Raw genomic sequence first — 20,644 nt, 5'->3', positions numbered from 1 at the left:
TATGTGGTCAGTAGTTATGTGGATGTGGTCAGTAGTTATGTGGTCAGTAGTTATGTGGTTGTGGTCAGTAGTTATGTGGATGTGGTCAGTAGTTATGTGGATGTGGTCAGTAGTTATGTGGTCAGTAGTTATGTGGTCAGTAGTTATGTGGAGGTGGTCAGTAGTTATGTGGATGTGGTCAGTAGTTATGTGGATGTGGTCAGTAGTTATGTGGTCAGTAGTTATGTGGATGTGGTCAGTAGTTATGTGGATGAGGTCAGTAGTTATGTGGATGAGGTCAGTAGTTATGTGGATGTGGTCAGTAGTTATGTGGTTGTGGTCAGTAGTTATGTGGATGTGGTCAGTAGTTATGTGGTCAGTAGTTATGTGGAGGTGGTCAGTAGTTATGTGGATGAGGTCAGTAGTTATGTGGATGTGGTCAGTAGTTATGTGGATGTGGTCAGTAGTTATGTGGATGAGGTCAGTAGTTATGTGGATGAGGTCAGTAGTTATGAGGTCAGTAGTTATGTGAATGAGGTCAGTAGTTATGAGGTCAGTAGTTATGTGGATGTGGTCAGTAGTTATGTGGTCAGTAGTTATGTGGATGTGGTCAGTAGTTATGTGGATGAGGTCAGTAGTTATGTGGATGTGGTCAGTAGTTATGTGGTTGTGGTCAGTAGTTATGTGGATGTGGTCAGTAGTTATGTGGTCAGTAGTTATGTGGAGGTGGTCAGTAGTTATGTGGATGTGGTCAGTAGTTATGTGGTCAGTAGTTATGTGGATGTGGTCAGTAGTTATGTGGATGAGGTCAGTAGTTCTGTGGATGAGGTCAGTAGTTATGAGGTCAGTAGTTATGTGGATGAGGTCAGTAGTTATGAAGTCAGTAGTTATGTGGATGTGGTCAGTAGTTATGTGGTCAGTAGTTATGTGGATGTGGTCAGTAGTTATGTGGATGAGGTCAGTAGTTATGTGGATGTGGTCAGTAGTTATGAGGTCAGTAGTTATGTGGATGTGGTCAGTAGTTATGTGGTCAGTAGTTATGTGGATGAGGTCAGTAGTTATGTGGAGGTGGTCAGTAGTTATGTGGATGAGGTCAGTAGTTATGTGGATGTGGTCAGTAGTTATGTGGATGTGGTCAGTAGTTATGTGGATGAGGTCAGTAGTTATGTGGAGGTGGTCAGTAGTTATGTCGATGTGGTCAGTAGTTATGTGGAGGTGGTCAGTAGTTATGTGGTCAGTAGTTATGTGGTTGTGGTCAGTAGTTATGTGGATGTGGTCAGTAGTTATGTGGATGAGGTCAGTAGTTATGTGGATGTGGTCAGTAGTTATGTGGATGTGGTCAGTAGTTATGTGGATGTGGTCAGTAGTTATGTGGATGAGGTCAGTAGTTATGTGGATGAGGTCAGTAGTTATGTGGTTGTGGTCAGTAGTTATGTGGATTTGGTCAGTAGTTATGTGGTCAGTAGTTATGTGGTCAGTAGTTATGTGGAGGTGGTCAGTAGTTATCTGGATGTGGTCAGTAGTTATGTGGTCAGTAGTTATGTGGTCAGTAGTTATGTGGATGTGGTCAGTAGTTATGTGGATGTGGTCAGTAGTTATGTGGTCAGTAGTTATGTGGATGTGGTCAGTAGTTATGTGGATGTGGTCAGTAGTTATGTGGTTGTGGTCAGTAGTTATGTGGATGTGGTCAGTAGTTATGTGGATGTGGTCAGTAGTTATGTGGTCAGTAGTTATGTGGTCAGTAGTTATGTGGATGTGGTCAGTAGTTATGTGGTCAGTAGTTATGTGGTTGTGGTCAGTAGTTATGTGGATGTGGTCAGTAGTTATGTGGATGTGGTCAGTAGTTATGTGGTCAGTAGTTATGTGGTCAGTAGTTATGTGGAGGTGGTCAGTAGTTATGTGGATGTGGTCAGTAGTTATGTGGATGTGGTCAGTAGTTATGTGGTCAGTAGTTATGTGGATGTGGTCAGTAGTTATGTGGATGAGGTCAGTAGTTATGTGGATGAGGTCAGTAGTTATGTGGATGTGGTCAGTAGTTATGTGGTTGTGGTCAGTAGTTATGTGGATGTGGTCAGTAGTTATGTGGTCAGTAGTTATGTGGAGGTGGTCAGTAGTTATGTGGATGAGGTCAGTAGTTATGTGGATGTGGTCAGTAGTTATGTGGATGTGGTCAGTAGTTATGTGGATGTGGTCAGTAGTTATGTGAATGAGGTCAGTAGTTATGAGGTCAGTAGTTATGTGGATGTGGTCAGTAGTTATGTGGTCAGTAGTTATGTGGATGTGGTCAGTAGTTATGTGGATGAGGTCAGTAGTTATGTGGATGTGGTCAGTAGTTATGAGGTCAGTAGTTATGTGGATGTGGTCAGTAGTTATGTGGTCAGTAGTTATGTGGATGAGGTCAGTAGTTATGTGGAGGTGGTCAGTAGTTATGTGGATGAGGTCAGTAGTTATGTGGATGTGGTCAGTAGTTATGTGGATGTGGTCAGTAGTTATGTGGATGAGGTCAGTAGTTATGTGGAGGTGGTCAGTAGTTATGTCGATGTGGTCAGTAGTTATGTGGAGGTGGTCAGTAGTTATGTGGTCAGTAGTTATGTGGTTGTGGTCAGTAGTTATGTGGATGTGGTCAGTAGTTATGTGGATGAGGTCAGTAGTTATGTGGATGTGGTCAGTAGTTATGTGGGTGTGGTCAGTAGTTATGTGGATGAGGTCAGTAGTTATGTGGATGAGGTCAGTAGTTATGTGGATGTGGTCAGTAGTTATGTGGTTGTGGTCAGTAGTTATGTGGATGTGGTCAGTAGTTATGTGGTCAGTAGTTATGTGGTCAGTAGTTATGTAGTTGTGGTCAGTAGTTATGTGGATTTGGTCAGTAGTTATGTGGTCAGTAGTTATGTGGTCAGTAGTTATGTGGAGGTGGTCAGTAGTTATGTGGTCAGTAGTTATGTGGTCAGTAGTTATGTGGATGTGGTCAGTAGTTATGTGGTCAGTAGTTATGTGGATGTGGTCAGTAGTTATGTGGATGTGGTCAGTAGTTATGTGGTTGTGGTCAGTAGTTATGTGGATGTGGTCAGTAGTTATGTGGATGTGGTCAGTAGTTATGCGGTCAGTAGTTATGTGGTCAGTAGTTATGTGGATGTGGTCAGTAGTTATGTGGTCAGTAGTTATGTGGTTGTGGTCAGTAGTTATGTGGATGTGGTCAGTAGTTATGTGGATGTGGTCAGTAGTTATGTGGTCAGTAGTTATGTGGTCAGTAGTTATGTGGAGGTGGTCAGTAGTTATGTGGATGTGGTCAGTAGATATGTGGATGTGGTCAGTAGTTATGTGGTCAGTAGTTATGTGGATGTGGTCAGTAGTTATGTGGATGAGGTCAGTAGTTATGTGGATTAGGTCAGTAGTTATGTGGAAGTGGTCAGTAGTTATGTGGTTGTGGTCAGTAGTTATGTGGATGTGGTCAGTAGTTATGTGGTCAGTAGTTATGTGGAGGTGGTCAGTAGTTATGTGGATGAGGTCAGTAGTTATGTGGATGTGGTCAGTAGTTATGTGGATGTGGTCAGTAGTTATGTGGATGAGGTCAGTAGTTTTGTGGATGAGGTCAGTAGTTATGAGGTCAGTAGTTATGTGAATGAGGTCAGTAGTTATGAGGTCTGTAGTTATGTGGATGTGGTCAGTAGTTATGTGGTCAGTAGTTATGTGGATGTGGTCAGTAGTTATGTGGATGAGGTCAGTAGTTATGTGGATGTGGTCAGTAGTTATGAGGTCAGTAGTTATGTGGATGTGGTCAGTAGTTATGTGGTCAGTAGTTATGTGGATGAGGTCAGTAGTTATGTGGAGGTGGTCAGTAGTTATGTGGATGAGGTCAGTAGTTATGTGGATGTGGTCAGTAGTTATGTGGATGTGGTCAGTAGTTATGTGGATGAGGTCAGTAGTTATGTGGAGGTGGTCAGTAGTTATGTCGATGTGGTCAGTAGTTATGTGGAGGTGGTCAGTAGTTATGTGGTCAGTAGTTATGTGGTTGTGGTCAGTAGTTATGTGGATGTGGTCAGTAGTTATGTGGATGAGGTCAGTAGTTATGTGGATGTGGTCAGTAGTTATGTGGATGTGGTCAGTAGTTATGTGGAGGTGGTCAGTAGTTATGTGGTTGTGGTCAGTAGTTATGTGGTCAGTAGTTATGTGGATGTGGTCAGTAGTTATGTGGATGAGGTCAGTAGTTATGTGGATGTGGTCAGTAGTTATGTGGGTGTGGTCAGTAGTTATGTGGATGAGGTCAGTAGTTATGTGGATGAGGTCAGTAGTTATGTGGATGTGGTCAGTAGTTATGTGGTTCTGGTCAGTAGTTATGTGGATGTGGTCAGTAGTTATGTGGTCAGTAGTTATGTGGTCAGTAGTTATGTAGTTGTGGTCAGTAGTTATGTGGATGTGGTCAGTAGTTATGTGGTTGTGGTCATTAGAATATATTGTTGATCAGATTTTTTATTTTCAAAGCAGAGAAGTGTAGGACGATTTTAAATGCTCTAAGTTTATGTCTGACTTGTTGAGGGAGTGGTCAAAACGGCTGTATTTTTAGATCTGTAGCCAAATTGGATTAGCAGACAAGTAGAAGCAGATGTCACACCCTCCATCTAATGTCTAACCTGTTCTGAAAGTGGTAAAAATATCAGCTGTTAATAAAAAGTTACAGAAGATGTTGTTGATGCCGTTACTAAAAAACCTTGGAGATATTTTTGTTCCTGTAAGGGCACAAGGCGAGACCGAGATGCAGACACGGGTGGCAGATAATTAATTCTAAAAAACTATTTTAAACTAAGCTATCCACATTTTTTTACATATATATTTATATATATATACATAGCATTATTGTTGCGTCTCCTGTTAGTATGTAGGGAAGCTAATGATCCATCCTGGGTGTGTGTAAACTTAAATGTTTTATTACCACAGCACTTTGTATGTTCTCTATAGTTATTTACTTAAAAATGTATCAATTTACCTATTCGGCCAGTTGGAGGCCACTTGGGTACATTTGGGAAAACTCATTGTCACACTCTGATCTGTTTCACATGTCTTTGTGATTGTTTCCATCCCCCTCCAGGTGTAGCCCATCTTCCCCATTATCCCCAGTGTATTTATACCTGTGTTCTCTGTTTGTCTGTTGCCAGTTCGTTTTTATTCATCAAACCCACCAGTGTTTCTTTCTGATTGTCTCCACCCCCCTCCAGGTGTAGCCCATCTTCCCCATTATCCCCAGTGTATTTATACCTGTGTTCTCTGTTTGTCTGTTGCCAGTTCGTTTTATTCATCAAACCTACCAGCGTTTCTTTCTGATTGTCTCCACCCCCCTCCAGGTGTAGCCCATCTTCCCCATTATCCCCAGTGTATTTATACCTGTGTTCTCTGTTTGTCTGTTGCCAGTTCGTTTTGTTCATCAAACCTACCAGTGTTTCTTTCTGATTGTCTCCACCCCCCTCCAGGTGTAGCCCATCTTCCCCATTATCCCCAGTGTATTTATACCTGTGTTCTCTGTTTGTCTGTTGCCAGTTCGTTTTTATTCATCAAACCTACCAGCGTTTCTTTCCCTGCTCCTGTCTTCACTATTGTTCCTGTTTTCCCCAGTTTTGACCTTTTCTGCCCACCCTGACCCTGAGCCTGGCTGACGTCCAATAACTTTGCCCCACTACTCTGGATTGTCGAATTACAGTCATTGCATTCACCTAATCTCCGTAAAACATCACAGTAAACTCCCATATATTACAGTATTGTATTCAGAAACAACAGATTGAAAAGAAACACAGACAAAACAGTCAGTCATTAATATTACTATTTATTTAACTTCATTTAACTTATGATAAACAGTATTTCTCAAGTGTCACCATGTCTAGGAGATGGCAAAACAGTCAGAAGAACTGATCAAAATGTATATTACAACTAATTTAGCTACATTTCATTTAAAAATGAACAACTGTAGATTATATTTCTTTAATTCTTGCTTCTATTTCACAAATTTCACGGCAAGAGAGATAAAAACAGTCAGAAACTAATATTACAATTAATTTACTGTATTTTTAACATTACATTTCACAGTTGTATATCATTCCAAAGATAGGGTTTTCTATTTCTCAAGTTCCACACAGGCTAAGAGACGGCAACATAGTCAGAAATAATATTACGATTCATTTAACTTAACATTTAAGAATTCCCACACCAAAAAAGTGGCGGGGTGTCCATTTTGTTGTTGTTTGAAACCCAGATTGTCCCTTTAATTCCCACAGAACTTCTATTCCGCCCCTATTCACCCCTGTGAATTCTATTCTCATTGGTTCATTGTTAATTCAATCGCTTGTCTTAGTCGAAATTATAACTTAGTGATATACACTTTTTAGACTACCGTGCAGACCCAAACCATAATGTTCTGGCTCAGATAATTTCATTTCCAGTACATTCCCAGAAACTACGGGGATTAGATTCTAACCAATCCAGTGCAGTTCAGCTTGGCTTGGTTCAGATTATTGGTGTCAGTTGACAATCAAATGTGAATCAACATTAGACGTTGAATTGATGTCTTTGAAAAGCGTGACCTCAGGGTCCCCTGACACAGGGCAGTTTCCCAGACCTGTGGAGGTAGAGAAAAGGCTGAACAAACCTAATGACAACTGTGAAAGAGAAACAAATGGATCTTCCCTTAAAATACTCCACTGGTTCTATAAAATGGTAACTGACTAGGAGAAGAACCAGTGGGAAGTAGTTGACAATCATAGACACCGTGATCATTGAAATGATCCTGAAGGCCCTCAGCTTCATGTTGTTCATTCCTTCCCCCTGTCTCTCTCCTTCTCCCGGACCAGGACGTTTCAGAGCCCAGAGAACAGCCAGGCAGCAGAACAACATCGCAGAAAGAGAAAGCAGGTTAAAAATCAAACCAAAGAACTTCCACCATGCAGATTGGTTATTAACAAACATATTTACAAAGCAGGATCCAAGCACCATCAGCCAGACAACACCACAACACCCCACCCTGTATCTCAGGGGTTTGTACTTCAGGAAGGTTACAGGGTGGACCACCGCCAGGTAGCGCTCCACACAGATACAACACTGGAACAGAGGACGACCAAAGAGGTTGAAACCGGCAAAGAATGTCCCAACGCTCCATAAAGCAACATTCTCTTGGATGTTATAATGAACAATAAACATCAGATTGGACAGGCTGTAGAGGATCTCAGACACAGACAGGTTGAGAGAGAAGAAGTCTGAAGCCATCGTCCCTCCTGCTCCGGTCACTATCAGCCACACGACGTAGACATTGGTGGGGAGACCCAGGATGAGGTTGATGGAGATGGCAGCAGTGTACAGTACAATCTGGAAAGAACGGAGGGTAACACTATAATAACACTCATTAGTAAATCATTTATAAGACATTTACAAAACAGTTTGATTAACATTTATTAATCATTACATCCCACATTTATAAATGTTAGGAAACTAGTCATTCACACGTTTAAATACCTTACAAATGGTTTATTATAGGATGTTATTATATATTTTTACCGGAAGGTGTTCAGTGAAGGAGGAGAGGAGAGTAGAGTTGCTGTATATAGAGGTGTTCATGTCTTCTCAGTCGTTGTGGTCTGTGAATTCACAAGACAAAACATTCCTATTTTGACTCCTTTTATCAGGATAAGTGAATTTGTCCAAATAAAATGTGGAAAAAGGGTATCTTCAGTGTAGACTACCTGTCGTGTTCCTCAGACAACCCTGGTCTCTTCAGTGTTCAGTGTAGACTACCTGTCGTGTTCCTCAGACAACCCTGGTCTCTTCAGTGTTCAGTGTAGACTACCTGTTGTGTTCCTCAGACAACCCTGGTCTCTTCAGTGTTCAGTGTAGACTACCTGTCGTGTTCCTCAGACAACTCTGGTCTCTTCAGTGGTCAGTGTAGACTACCTGTCGTGTTCCTCAGACAACCCTGGTCTCTTCAGTGGTCAGTGTAGACTACCTGCAGTGTTCCTCAGACAACTCTGGTCTCTTCAGTGGTCAGTGTAGACTACCTGTTGTGTTCCTCAGACAACTCTGGTCTCTTCAGTCTCAGTGTAGACTACCTGTTGTGTTCCTCAGACAACCCTGGTCTCTTCAGTCTCAGTGTAGACTACCTGTCGTGTCCCTCAGACAGCTCTGGTCTCTTCAGTCTTCAGTGTAGACTACCTGTTGTGTTCCTCAGACAACTCTGGTCTCTTCAGTGGGTCTAAAGCTCTGCCTCTGACCCAACCTTTTCTGACGGACAACTTACCACACATCTAGGTCCTCCCCCAACGCACGATCTCATTGGATAGCATTGAGTTGGCTGTGTTGTTAACCATCATTTTGTCTTGTTTTGAATCTCTCCTAAAGCTCGGCCCTGCCTTTGAACAGGTGTGTGTTACTTAATGGAGAAATGTATTCAGCCAGAACCAGATATGCAAACGTAGGAGGCGAAGGCCAGTTTCAAACCACACATGCTCACAACACATGTTCCATAGCAGGGGTTATGTTAGTCTGTGGAGTGGAATGTGGTTGGGTGTGACAGGGGAAGAGACGTGATAAACGCTGTTCATCAGTTGGTTGACGGATCTGTAGTTGTGTTTGGTTTGAAACCTTGACAACGCAAAGCAAATCTAAACCCCACCCTCTCAACACTTCCTCTCATTGGACATTATTTACGCATAATTTTGTCTGGTTTGAATGTGCTCTAAAGCTCGGCCCTACCTTCACACAGGTGTGTGTTACGTCATGGAGAAATCTATTGGGTCAGTGTGTTCCAAGGGGCTGATCAGACTAAGGAAATGTCTTTTTTACACCTTTTGATTTCAGACCTTCTCAGTACTTGTTATTCAGACTTACCCTATGCAGGTGCATAACAAGGTTTGCTGGTATGCCTACCATGTACGCACTGAATAAATGTCCATTACATCTCAGAAAACTCACCCATTGGGTGGAATAGCAATTTGATCAGGGAGTTTTTCTTCAATTTGTTTTTTCAACAGCAATCCCTTTAAATACTGTGTACCTTTAATTAGAAATTGATTGGCACAACATTAGAATGTAGACAATGGAGAATGAGTTCAGTGAAAGAATGCCATCAAAACATATTTATCTCCGTTTCAGAACTCATGCATAGCTAAAACAATGGATAGATGTTACCCTAAGAGTTGTGCAAAGTTGGTAGAATCTTTTTTTTAAATAATTCAAAGCTTTAATGGCTGCCAAAGCTGCTGCCAAAGGTGCTTCCACCTGCAAAACAGCAGTCTCAACATCAACAGTGAAGAGGCGACTCTGGGATGCAGGCCTTCTAGGCAGAGTTCCTCTGTCCAGTCTCAACATCAACAGTGAAGAGGGGACTCTGGGATGATGGCCTTCTAACCCCATCACCCCAACCCCCACTCCACAGACTAACCTAACCCCATCACCCCAACCCCCACTCCACAGACTAACCTAACCCCATCACCCCAACCCCCACTCCACAGACTAACTTAACACCATCACCCCAAGCCCCATTCAACAGACTAACCTAACCCCAACCCCAAGCCCCACTCCACAGACTAACCTAACCCCATCACCCCAACCCCCACTCCACAGAATAACTTAACCCCATCACCCCAACCCCCACTCCATAGACTAACCTAACCCCATCACCCCAACCGCCACTCCATAGACTAACCTAACCCCAACCCCCACTCCACAGACTAACCTAACCCCATCACTCCAACCCCACTCCACAGACTAACCTAACCACATCACCCCAACCCCACTCCACAGACTAACCTAACCCCAACACCATAACCCCCACTCCACAGACTAACCTAACCCCACCCCCACTCCACAGACTAACCTAACCCCAACCCCACTCCACAGACTAACCTGCCCCCATCACCCCAACCGCCACTCCACAGACTAACCTAACCCCATCACCCCAACCGCCACTCCACAGACTAACCTAACCCCATCACCCCAACCCCCACTCCACAGACTAACCTAACCCCATCATCCCAACCCCCACTCCACAGACTAAGCTAACCTCAAAATCCAACCCCACTCCAGAGACTAACCTAACCCCATCACCCCAACCCCCACTCCACAGAATAACCTAACCCCATCACCCCAACCCCCACTCAACAGACTAACATAACCCCATCACTCCAACCCCACTCCACAGACTAACCTAACCCCATCACCCCAACCGCCACTCCACAGACTAACCTAACCCCAACTCCACAGACTAACCTAACCCCAACCCCACTCCACAGACTAACCTAACCCCATCACTCCAACCCCCACTCCCCAGACTAACCTAACCACATCACCCCAACCCCACTCCACAGACTAACCTAACCCCATCAAACCAACCCCCACTCCACAGACTAACCTAACCCCACCCCCACTCCATAGACTAACCTAACCCCAACCCCACTCCACAGACTAACCTAACCCCATCACCCCAACCGCCAATCCACAGAATAACCTAACCCCATCACCCCAACCCCCACTCCACAGACTAACCTAACCCCATCACCCCAACCCCCACTCCACAGACTAAGCTAACCTCAAAATCCAACCCCACTCCAGAGACTAACCTAACCCCATCACCCCAACCCCCACTCCACAGAATAACCTAACCCCATCACCCCAACCCCCACTCAACAGACTAACATAACCCCATCACTCCAACCCCACTCCACAGACTAACCTAACCCCATCACCCCAACCGCCACTCCACAGACTAACCTAACCCCAACTCCACAGACTAACCTAACCCCAACCCCACTCCACAGACTAACCTAACCCCATCACTCCAACCCCCACTCCCCAGACTAACCTAACCACATCACCCCAACCCCACTCCACAGACTAACCTAACCCCATCAAACCAACCCCCACTCCACAGACTAACCTAACCCCACCCCCACTCCATAGACTAACCTAACCCCAACCCCACTCCACAGACTAACCTAACCCCATCACCCCAACCGCCAATCCACAGAATAACCTAACCCCATCACCCCAACCCCCACTCCACAGACTAACCTAACCCCATCACCCCAACCCCCATTCCAAAGACTAAGCTAACCTCAAAATCCAACCCCACTCCACAGACTAAGCTAACCCGATCACCCCAACAGCCACTCCACAGACTAACCTAAACCCATCACCCCAACCCCCATTCCACAGACTAACCTAACCCCAACCCCCACTCCACAGACTAACCTAACCCCAACCCCAACCTCCACTCCACAGACTAACCTACCCCAACCCCACTCCACAGACTAACCTAACCCCAACCCCCACTACACAGACCAACCTAACCCCATCACCCCATCCCCCACTACACAGACCAACCTAACCCCATCACCCCAACCCCCACTCCACAGACTAACCTAACCCCATCACCCCAAACCCCAATCCACAGACTAACCTAACCCCATCACCCCAACCCCCACTCCACAGACTAACCTACCCCCAACCCCCACTCCACAGACTAACCTAACCCCAACCCCAAGCCCCAATCCACAGACTAACCTAACCCCAACACCAAGCACCATTCAACAGAATAACCTAACCCAAACCCCACTCCACAGACTAACCTAACCCCATCACCCCAACCCCCACTCCACAGACTAACCTAACCCCATCCCCACTCCACAGACTAACCTAACCCCAACCCCACTCCACAGACTAACGTAACCCCAACCCCAACCCCCACTTCCCAGACTAACCTAACCCCAACCCCCACTCCACAGACTAACCTAACCCCAACCCCACTCCACAGACTAACCTAACCCCAACCCCAACCCCACTCCACAGACTAACCTAACCCCATCACCCCAACCCCCACTCCACAGACTTCCCTAACACCAACCCCAACCCCACTCCGCAGACTAACCTAACCCCAACCCCACTCCACAGACTAACCTAACCCCAACCCCAACCCCCACTCCACAGACTAACCTAACCCCAACCCCACTCCACAGACTAACCTAACCCCAACCCCACTCCACAGACTAACCCCAACCCGTACCCCCACTCCACAGACTAACCTAACCCCAACCCCACTCCACAGACTAACCTAACCCCATCACACCAACCCCTCTCCACAGACTAACCTAACCCCATCACCCCAACCGCCACTCCACAGACTAACCTAACCCCAACCCCCACTCCACAGACTAACCTAACCCCATCACTCCAACCCCACTCCACAGACTAACCTAATCACATCACCCCAAACCCACTCCACAGACTAACCTAACCCCAACACCATAACCCCCATTCCACAGACTAACCTAACCACATCACCCCAACCCCACTGCACAGACTAACCTAACCCCATCACCCCAAACCCCAATCCACAGACTAACCTAACCGCATCACCCCAATCCCCATTCCACAGACTAACCTAACCCCAACCCCAAGCCCCATTCTACAGACTAACCTAACCCCATCACCCCAACCCCCACTCCACAGACTAACCTAACCCCATCACCCCAGTCTGAACAGGTGCAGTCCAGGTATGGTACTGAAGCTCCACCCAGTCTGAACAGGTGCGGTCCAGGTATGATACTGAAGCTCCACCCAGTCTGAACAGGTGCAGTCCAGGTATGATCCTGAAGCTCCACCCAGTCTGAACAGGTGCAGTCCAGGTATGATACTGAAGCTCCACCCACCCAGTCTGAACAGGTTCAGTCCAGGTATGATACTGAAGCTCCACCCAGTCTGAACAGGTGCAGTCCAGGTATGATACTGAAGCTCCACCCACCCAGTCTGAACAGGTGCAGTCCAGGTATGATACTGAAGCTCCACCCACCCAGTCTGAACAGGTTCAGTCCAGGTATGATAGTGAAGCTCCCCCCAGTCTGAACAGGTGCAGTCCAGGTATGATATTGAAGCTCCACCCATTCTGAACAGATTCAGTCCAGGTATGATACTGAAGCTCCACCCACCCAGTCTGAACAGGTGCAGTCCAGGCATGATACTGAAGCTCCACCCAGTCTGAACAGGTTCAGTCCAGGTATGATACTGAAGCTCCACCCAGTCTGAACAGGTGCAGTCCAGGTATGATACTGAAGCTCCACCCACCCAGTCTGAACAGGTGCAGTCCAGGTATGATACTGAAGCTCCACCCAGTCTGAACAGGTGCAGTCCAGGTATGATACTGAAGCTCCACCCACCCAGTCTGAACAGGTGCAGTCCAGGTATGATACTGAAGCTCCACGCACCCATTCTGAACAGGTTCAGTCCAGGTATGGTACTGAAGCTCCACCCAGTCTGAACAGGTTCAGTCCAGGTATGATACTGAAGCTCCACCCAGTCTGAACAGGTGCAGTCCAGGTATGATACTGAAGCTCCACCCAGTCTGAACAGGTGCAGTCCAGGTATGGTACTGAAGCTCCACCCAGTCTGAACATGTGCAGTCCAGGTATGATACTGAAGCTCCACCCAGTCTGAACAGGTGCAGTCCAGGTATGACACTGAAGCTCCACCCACCCAGTCTGAACAGGTTCAGTCCAGGTATGGTACTGAAGCTCCACCCAGTCTGAACAGGTTCAGTCCAGGTATGATACTGAAGCTCCACCCAGTCTGAACAGGTGCAGTCCAGGTATGATACTGAAGCTCCACCCAGTCTGAACAGGTTCAGTCCAGGTATGGTACTGAAGCTCCACCCAGTCTGAACAGGTTCAGTCCAGGTATGATACTGAAGCTCCACCCAGTCTGAACAGGTGCAGTCCAGGTATGATACTGAAGCTCCACCCACCCAGTCTGACCAGGTTCAGTCCAGGTATGATACTGAAGCTCCACCCACCCAGTCTGAACAGGTGCAGTCCAGGTATGGTACTGAAGCTCCACCCAGTCTGAACAGGTTCAGTCCAGGTATGATACTGAAGCTCCACCCAGTCTGAACAGGTGCAGTCCAGGTATGATACTGAAGCTCCACCCAGTCTGAACAGGTTCAGTCCAGGTATGATACTGAAGCTCCACCCAGTCTGAACAGGTGCAGTCCAGGTATGATACTGAAGCTCCACTCAGTCTGAACAGGTTCAGTCCAGGTATGATACTGAAGCTCCACCCAGTCTGAACAGGTTCAGTCCAGGTATGATACTGAAGCTCCACCCAGTCTGAACAGGTTCAGTCCAGGTATGATACTGAAGCTACACCCACCCAGTCTGAACAGGTTCAGTCCAGGTATGATACTGAAGCTCCACCCAGTCTGAACAGGTTCAGTCCAGATAGTGGCCACTATATAGGGAGTGGTGGGCCTCTATGTAGGGAATAGGGGCCATCATGAAGTGAATAGGGGCCACTATGTAGGGAATAGGGAGCAACCCTGTAGGGAATAGGGGTCTCTATGTAGGAAATAAGGGACCATTTGGGTAGAAGGAACAATACAGTATATTGCTGATGTTTCTCCTAGCTGGGAGGAAGGACTGTAGAGTTTAAATTAACTTTCGTCAACAAATACTTTCATAGATATATAGCGTGTAACTGTAACCCGTTTTTATTGAGAATGAAGATGACAGGAATAGACTCAGTACTAAGACACAGTTTGTGTTTTTAGACACTCCATTTTGGCTCATGTCTTGAAAACATGCAATGCTTTTTCATAATTCGAGACACCATTTAGACAGCACTTGACAACATGTTATGTATATACACTGCTCAAAAAAATAAAGGGAACACTTAAACAACACAATGTAACTCCAAGTCAATCACACTTCTGTTGTGTTGTTTAAGTGTTCCCTTTATTTTTTTGAGCAGTGTATAATGTATCAATATACATATGTTCATATTTACATATTATATTTGACACAGTGTCATTGGTCAAGATCAAATGCAGATTTAAGTTTCATGAGAATTTACATCCAAAATGGCTTCCCTTTTCAAGCTTATTATCTTTTGCCTACAAACTATACAGAGAGACACAGATTCTGTCACGCCCTGACCGTAGAGATCCTCTTTATGTCTCTGTTTTGGTTGGTCAGGGCGTCAGTTGGGGTGGGCATTCTACGTTTTTCATTCTATGTTTTGTATATCTATGTGTTTGGCCTGGTATGGTTCCCAATAGGCAGCTGTCTATCGTTGTCTCTGATTGAGAACCATATTTAGGTAGCCTGTTCCCACCTGTGTTTAAGGGTAGTTATTTTCTGTTTTCTGTTTTGTGTGTTCACCTTACAGGACTGTTCGTTTGTCGTTTTTGTTGTTTCGTCAAGTGTTTCGTATTTTATTAAAGGTAATATGAACACTTACCACGCTGCACCTTGGTCCTCTTCTCCTTCTCCCGACGACGTTTGATTCTCTGGTGAATTTGATCCTATAATTGATTATCTATAGGATTAATTAATTGATTCTTGACATGGTACAAATCAAATACAGAAGCAGATTTAGTGTTTCTGAAGAAGTCACATGTCAGATTGGTTGCACAAACCCAGAGTTGAACTACGATGAAGAAGCAAACGGACATTCCAGAAGTAGTGTTGAAAAGCTGTTGAGAGACCAACACCTCTTCTTCCTCAGGGTCCTTCCTTCATCGCTGAAACTCCCCAATAGACTTGGGTGAGGAGAAGGTCTCGTCATACATCCTCTGAAACATGACCCGTCTGGCCGCGCTGCTTCTAATCACACTTCCTGCTTCACCAGGAAGTCAGCCGCACCAATGTGTCGGAAGAAACACCGTTCGACTGACTAACAGGCCGTTCTACTGCCAATGTTTGTCTATGGATCATTTAAAAAATAATAATAATATTTCATCTTTATTTAACCAGGTAGGCCAGTTGAGAACAAGTTCTCATTTAAAACTGCGACCTGGCCAAGACATGGCAAAGCAGTGCCACAAAAACAACAACACAGAGTTACACATAAACAAACGTACAGTAATTGCACGGCTGTGTGTTCAATTGTAAACACCTGTCAGCAACGGGTGTGGCTGAAAATAGCTGATACACTAATTTGAAGAGATGTCCACATTAGTTTGTATTTATAGTGTATTATGAAAATGTACCACATTTCTATCGCTATAGTAGTTGTGGTCAGTAGTTATGTGGATGTGGTCAGTAGTTCTGTGGTCAGTAGTTATGTGGATGTGGTCAGTAGTTATGTGGATGTGGTCAGTAGTTATGTGGATGTGGTCAGTAGTTATGTGGATGTGGTCAGTAGTTATGTGGATGTGGTCAGTAGTTATGTGGATGTGGTCAGTAGTTATGTGGATGTGGTCAGTAGTTCTGTGGTCAGTAGTTATGTGGATGTGGTCAGTAGTTATGTGGATGTGGTCAGTAGTTATGTGGAGGTGGTCAGTAGTTATGTGGATGTGGTCAGTAGTTATGTGGATGTGGCCAGTAGTTATGTGGATGTGGTCAGTAGTTATGTGGATGTGGTCAGTAGTTATGTGGATGTGGTCAGTAGTTATGTGGTCAGTAGTTATGTGGATGAGGTCAGTAGTTATGTGGATGTGGTCAGTAGTTATGTGGATGTGGTCAGTAGTTATGTGGATGTGGTCAGTAGTTATGAGGTCAGTAGTTATGTGGATGTGGTCAGTAGTTATGTGGTCAGTAGTTATGTGGATGAGGTCAGTAGTTATGTGGATGTGGTCAGTAGTTATGTGGATGTGGTCAGTAGTTATGTGGATGTGGTCAGTAGTTATGTGGATGTGGTCAGTAGTTATGTGGATGTGGTCAGTAGTTATGTGGATGTGGTCAGTAGTTATGTGGATGTGGTCAGTAGTTATGTGGATGTGGTCAGTAGTTATGTGGATGCGGTCAGTAGTTATGTGGATGTGGTCAGTAGTTATGTGGTTGTGGTCAGTAGTTATGTGGTTGTGGTCAGTAGTTATGTGGATGTGGTCAGTAGTTATGTGGTCAGTAGTTATGTGGATGTGGTCAGTAGTTATGTGGATGTGGTCAGTAGTTATGTGGATGTGGTCAGTAGTTATGTGGATGTGGTCAGTAGTTATGTGGATGTGGTCAGTAGTTATGTGGTTGTGGTCAGTAGTTATGTGGTTGTGGTCAGTAGTTATGTGGATGTGGTCAGTAGTTATGTGGATGTGGTCAGTAGTTATGTGGTCAGTAGTTATGTGGATGTGGTCAGTAGTTATGTGGATGTGGTCAGTAGATATGTGGTCAGTAGTTATGTGGATGTGGTCAGTAGTTATGTGGAGGTGGTCAGTAGATATGTGGTCAGTAGTTATGTGGATGTGGTCAGTAGTTATGTGGAGGTGGTCAGTAGTTATGTGGATGTGGTCAGTAGATATGTGGTCAGTAGAATATATTGTTGTTCAGATGTTTTATTTTCAAAGCAGAGAAGTGTAGGACGATTTTAAATGCTCTAAGTTTATGTCTGACTTGTTGAGGGAGTGGTCAAAACGGCAGTTGTTTGGAAGAAAAAACGGCTGTATTTTTAGATCTGTAGCCAAATTGGATTAGCAGACAAGTAGAAGCAGATGTCACACCCTCCATCTTTTGTCTAACCTGTTCTGAAAGTGGTAAAAATATCAGCTGTTAATAAAAAGTTACAGAAGATGTTGTTGATGCCGTTACTAAAAAACCTTGGAGATATTTTTGTTCCTGTAAGGGCACAAGGCGAGACGCAGACACGGGTGGCAGATAATTAATTCTAAAAAACTATTTTAAACTGAGCTATCCACATTTTTTTACATATATATTTATATATATATATACATAGCATTATTGTCGCGTCTCCTGTTAGTATGTAGGGAAGCTAATGATCCATCCTGGGTGTGTGTAAACTTAAATGTTTTATTACCACAGCACTTTGTATGTTCTCTATAGTTATTTACTTAAAAATGTATCAATTTACCTATTCGGCCAGTTGGAGGCCACTTTGGTACATTTGGGAAAACTCATTGTCACACTCTGATCTGTTTCACATGTCTTTGTGATTGTTTCCATCCCCCTCCAGGTGTAGCCCATCTTCCCCATTATCCCCTGTGTATTTATACCTGTGTTCTCTGTTTGTCTGTTGCCAGTTCGTTTTTATTCATCAAACCTACCAGTGTTTCTTTCTGATTGTCTCCACCCCCCTCCAGGTGTAGCCCATCTTCCCCATTATCCCCAGTGTATTTATACCTGTGTTCTCTGTTTGTCTGTTGCCAGTTCGTTTTTATTCATCAAACCTACCAGTGTTTCTTTCTGATTGTCTCCACCCCCCTCCAGGTGTAGCCCATCTTCCCCATTATCCCCTGTGTATTTATACCTGTGTTCTCTGTTTGTCTGTTGCCAGTTCGTTTTTATTCATCAAACCTACCAGTGTTTCTTTCTGATTGTCTCCACCCCCCTCCAGGTGTAGCCCATCTTCCCCATTATCCCCAGTGTATTTAAACCTGTGTTCTCTGTTTGTCTGTTGCCAGTTCGTTTTTATTCATCAAACCTACCAGCGTTTCTTTCCCTGCTCCTGTCTTCACTATTGTTCCTGTTTTCCCCAGTTTTGACCTTTTCTGCCCACCCTGACCCTGAGCCTGGCTGACGTCCAATAACCTTGCCCCACTACTCTGGATTGTCGAATTACAGTCATTGCATTCACCTAATCTCCGTTAAACATCACAGTAAACTCCCATATATTACAGTATTGTATACAGTAACAACAGATTGAAAAGAAACACAGACAAAACAGTCAGTCATTAATATTACTATTTATTTAACTTCATTTAACTTATGATAAACAGTATTTCTCAAGTGTCACTACGTCTAGGAGATTGCAAAACAGTCAGAAAAACTGTTAATAATGTATATTTTAACTAATTTAGCTAAATTTAATTTAACAATGAACAACTGTAGATTATATTTCTTTAATTCTTGCTTCTATTTCACAAATTTCACAGCAGGAGAGAGGAAAACAGTCAGAAACTAATATTACAATTAATTTACTGTATTTTTAACATGACATTTCACAGTTGTATATCATTCCAAAGATAGGGTTTTCTATTTCTCATGTTCCACACAGGCGAAGAGACGGCAACATAGTCAGAAATAATATTACGATTCATTTAACTTAACATTTAAGAATTCCCACACCAAAAAAGTGGCGGGGTGTCCATTTTGTTGTTGTTTGAAACCCAGATTGTCCCTTTAATTCCCACAGAACTTCTATTCCGCCCCTATTCACCCCTGTCCTATTCTATTCTATTCTCATTGGTTCATTGTTAATTCAATCGCTTGTCTTAGTCGAAATTATAACTTAGTGATATACACTTTTTAGACTACCATGCAGACCCAAACCATAATGTTCTGGCTCAGATCATTTCCTTTCCAGTACATTCTCAGAAACTACGGGGATTAGATTCAAACCAATCCAGTGCAGTTCAGTTTGGCTTGGTTCAGATTATTGGTGTCAGTTGACAATCAAATGTAAATCAAAATTAGACGTTGAACTGATGGCTTTGAACATTGTGACCTCAGCCTCAGGGTCCCGTGACACAGGGCAGTTTCCCAGACCTGTGGAGGTAGAGGAGGGGCTGAGCAAACCCAATGACAACTGTGATAGAGAAACAAATGGATCTTCCCTTAAAATACTCCACTGGTTCTATAAAATGGTAACTGGTTAGGAGAAGAACCAGTGGGAGGTAGTTGACAATCATAGACACCGTGATCATTGAAATGATCCTGAAGGCCCTCAGCTTCATGGTGTTCATCCCTTCCCCTTCTCTCTCTCCTTCCCCCGGACCGGGACGTTTCAGAGCCCAGAGAACAGCCAGGCAGCAGAACAACATCACAGAAAGAGTAAACAGGTTAAAAATCAAACCAAAGAACTTCCACCATGCAGATTGGTATTTACCAAGCATATTTGCAAAGCAGGATCCAAGCACCATCAGCCAGACAACACCACAACACCCCACCCTGTATCTCAGGGGTTTGTACTTCAGGAAGGTTACAGGGTGGACCACCGCCAGGTAGCGCTCCACACAGATACAACACTGGAACAGAGGACGACCAAGGATATTGAAACCGGCAAAGAATGTCCCAACGCTCCATAAAGTACCATTATCTTGGATGTTATAATGAACAATAAACATCAGATTGGACAGAATGTAGAGGATCTCAGACACAGACAGGTTGAGAGAGAAGAAGTCTGAAGCCATCGTCCCTCCCGCTCCGGTCACTATCAGCCACAAGACGTAGACATTGGTGGGGAGACCCAGGATGAGGTTGATGGAGATGGCAGCAGTGTACAGTACAATCTGGAAAGAACGGAGGGTAACACTATAATAACACTCATTAGTAAATCATTTATAAGACATTTACAAACAGTTTGATTAACATGTATTAATCATTACAACCCACATTTATAAACGTTAGTAAGCTAGTTATTCACACTTTTAAATACCTTACAAATGGTTTATTATGGGATGTTATTATATATTTTTACCGGAAGGTGTTCAGTGAAGGAGGAGAGGAGAGTAGAGTTGCTTTCTACAGAGATGTTCATGTCTTCTCAGTCGTTGGGGTCTGTGAATTTACAAGAAAAAACATTCCTATTTTGACTCCTTTTATCAGGATAAGTGAATTTGTCCAAATAAAATGTGGAAAAAGGGTATCTTCAGTGTAGACTACCTGTTGTGTTCCTCAGACAACCCTGGTCTCTTCAGTGGTCAGTGTAGACTACCTGTCGTGTTCCTCAGACAACTCTGGTCTCTTCAGTGTTCAGTGTA

The 20,644-nt window shown here is 44.3% G+C and overlaps 1 protein-coding gene across 1 annotated transcript; it reads right to left on the bottom strand.

The window, feature by feature from the left end:
- Positions 1-6,687: 6,687 nt before the first annotated feature.
- LOC129849494 (P2Y purinoceptor 3-like) lies at positions 6,688-20,173 on the bottom strand (the record flags this gene model as incomplete). The annotated part of the gene is made up of 3 exons (XM_055916325.1): positions 6,688-7,323; positions 19,832-19,909; positions 20,000-20,173. Coding segments are annotated over 3 exons (888 nt in total), but the record flags the coding sequence as incomplete, so codon positions are not given.
- Positions 20,174-20,644: the final 471 nt, after the last annotated feature.

The sequence above is a fragment of the Salvelinus fontinalis genome, unplaced genomic scaffold, assembly GCF_029448725.1.
Source record: "Salvelinus fontinalis isolate EN_2023a unplaced genomic scaffold, ASM2944872v1 scaffold_1495, whole genome shotgun sequence".
Classification (NCBI taxonomy): domain Eukaryota; kingdom Metazoa; phylum Chordata; class Actinopteri; order Salmoniformes; family Salmonidae; genus Salvelinus; species Salvelinus fontinalis.
Note: the sequence above shows the minus strand (reverse complement) of the source record. Positions and strands in the feature narration are given on the sequence as shown.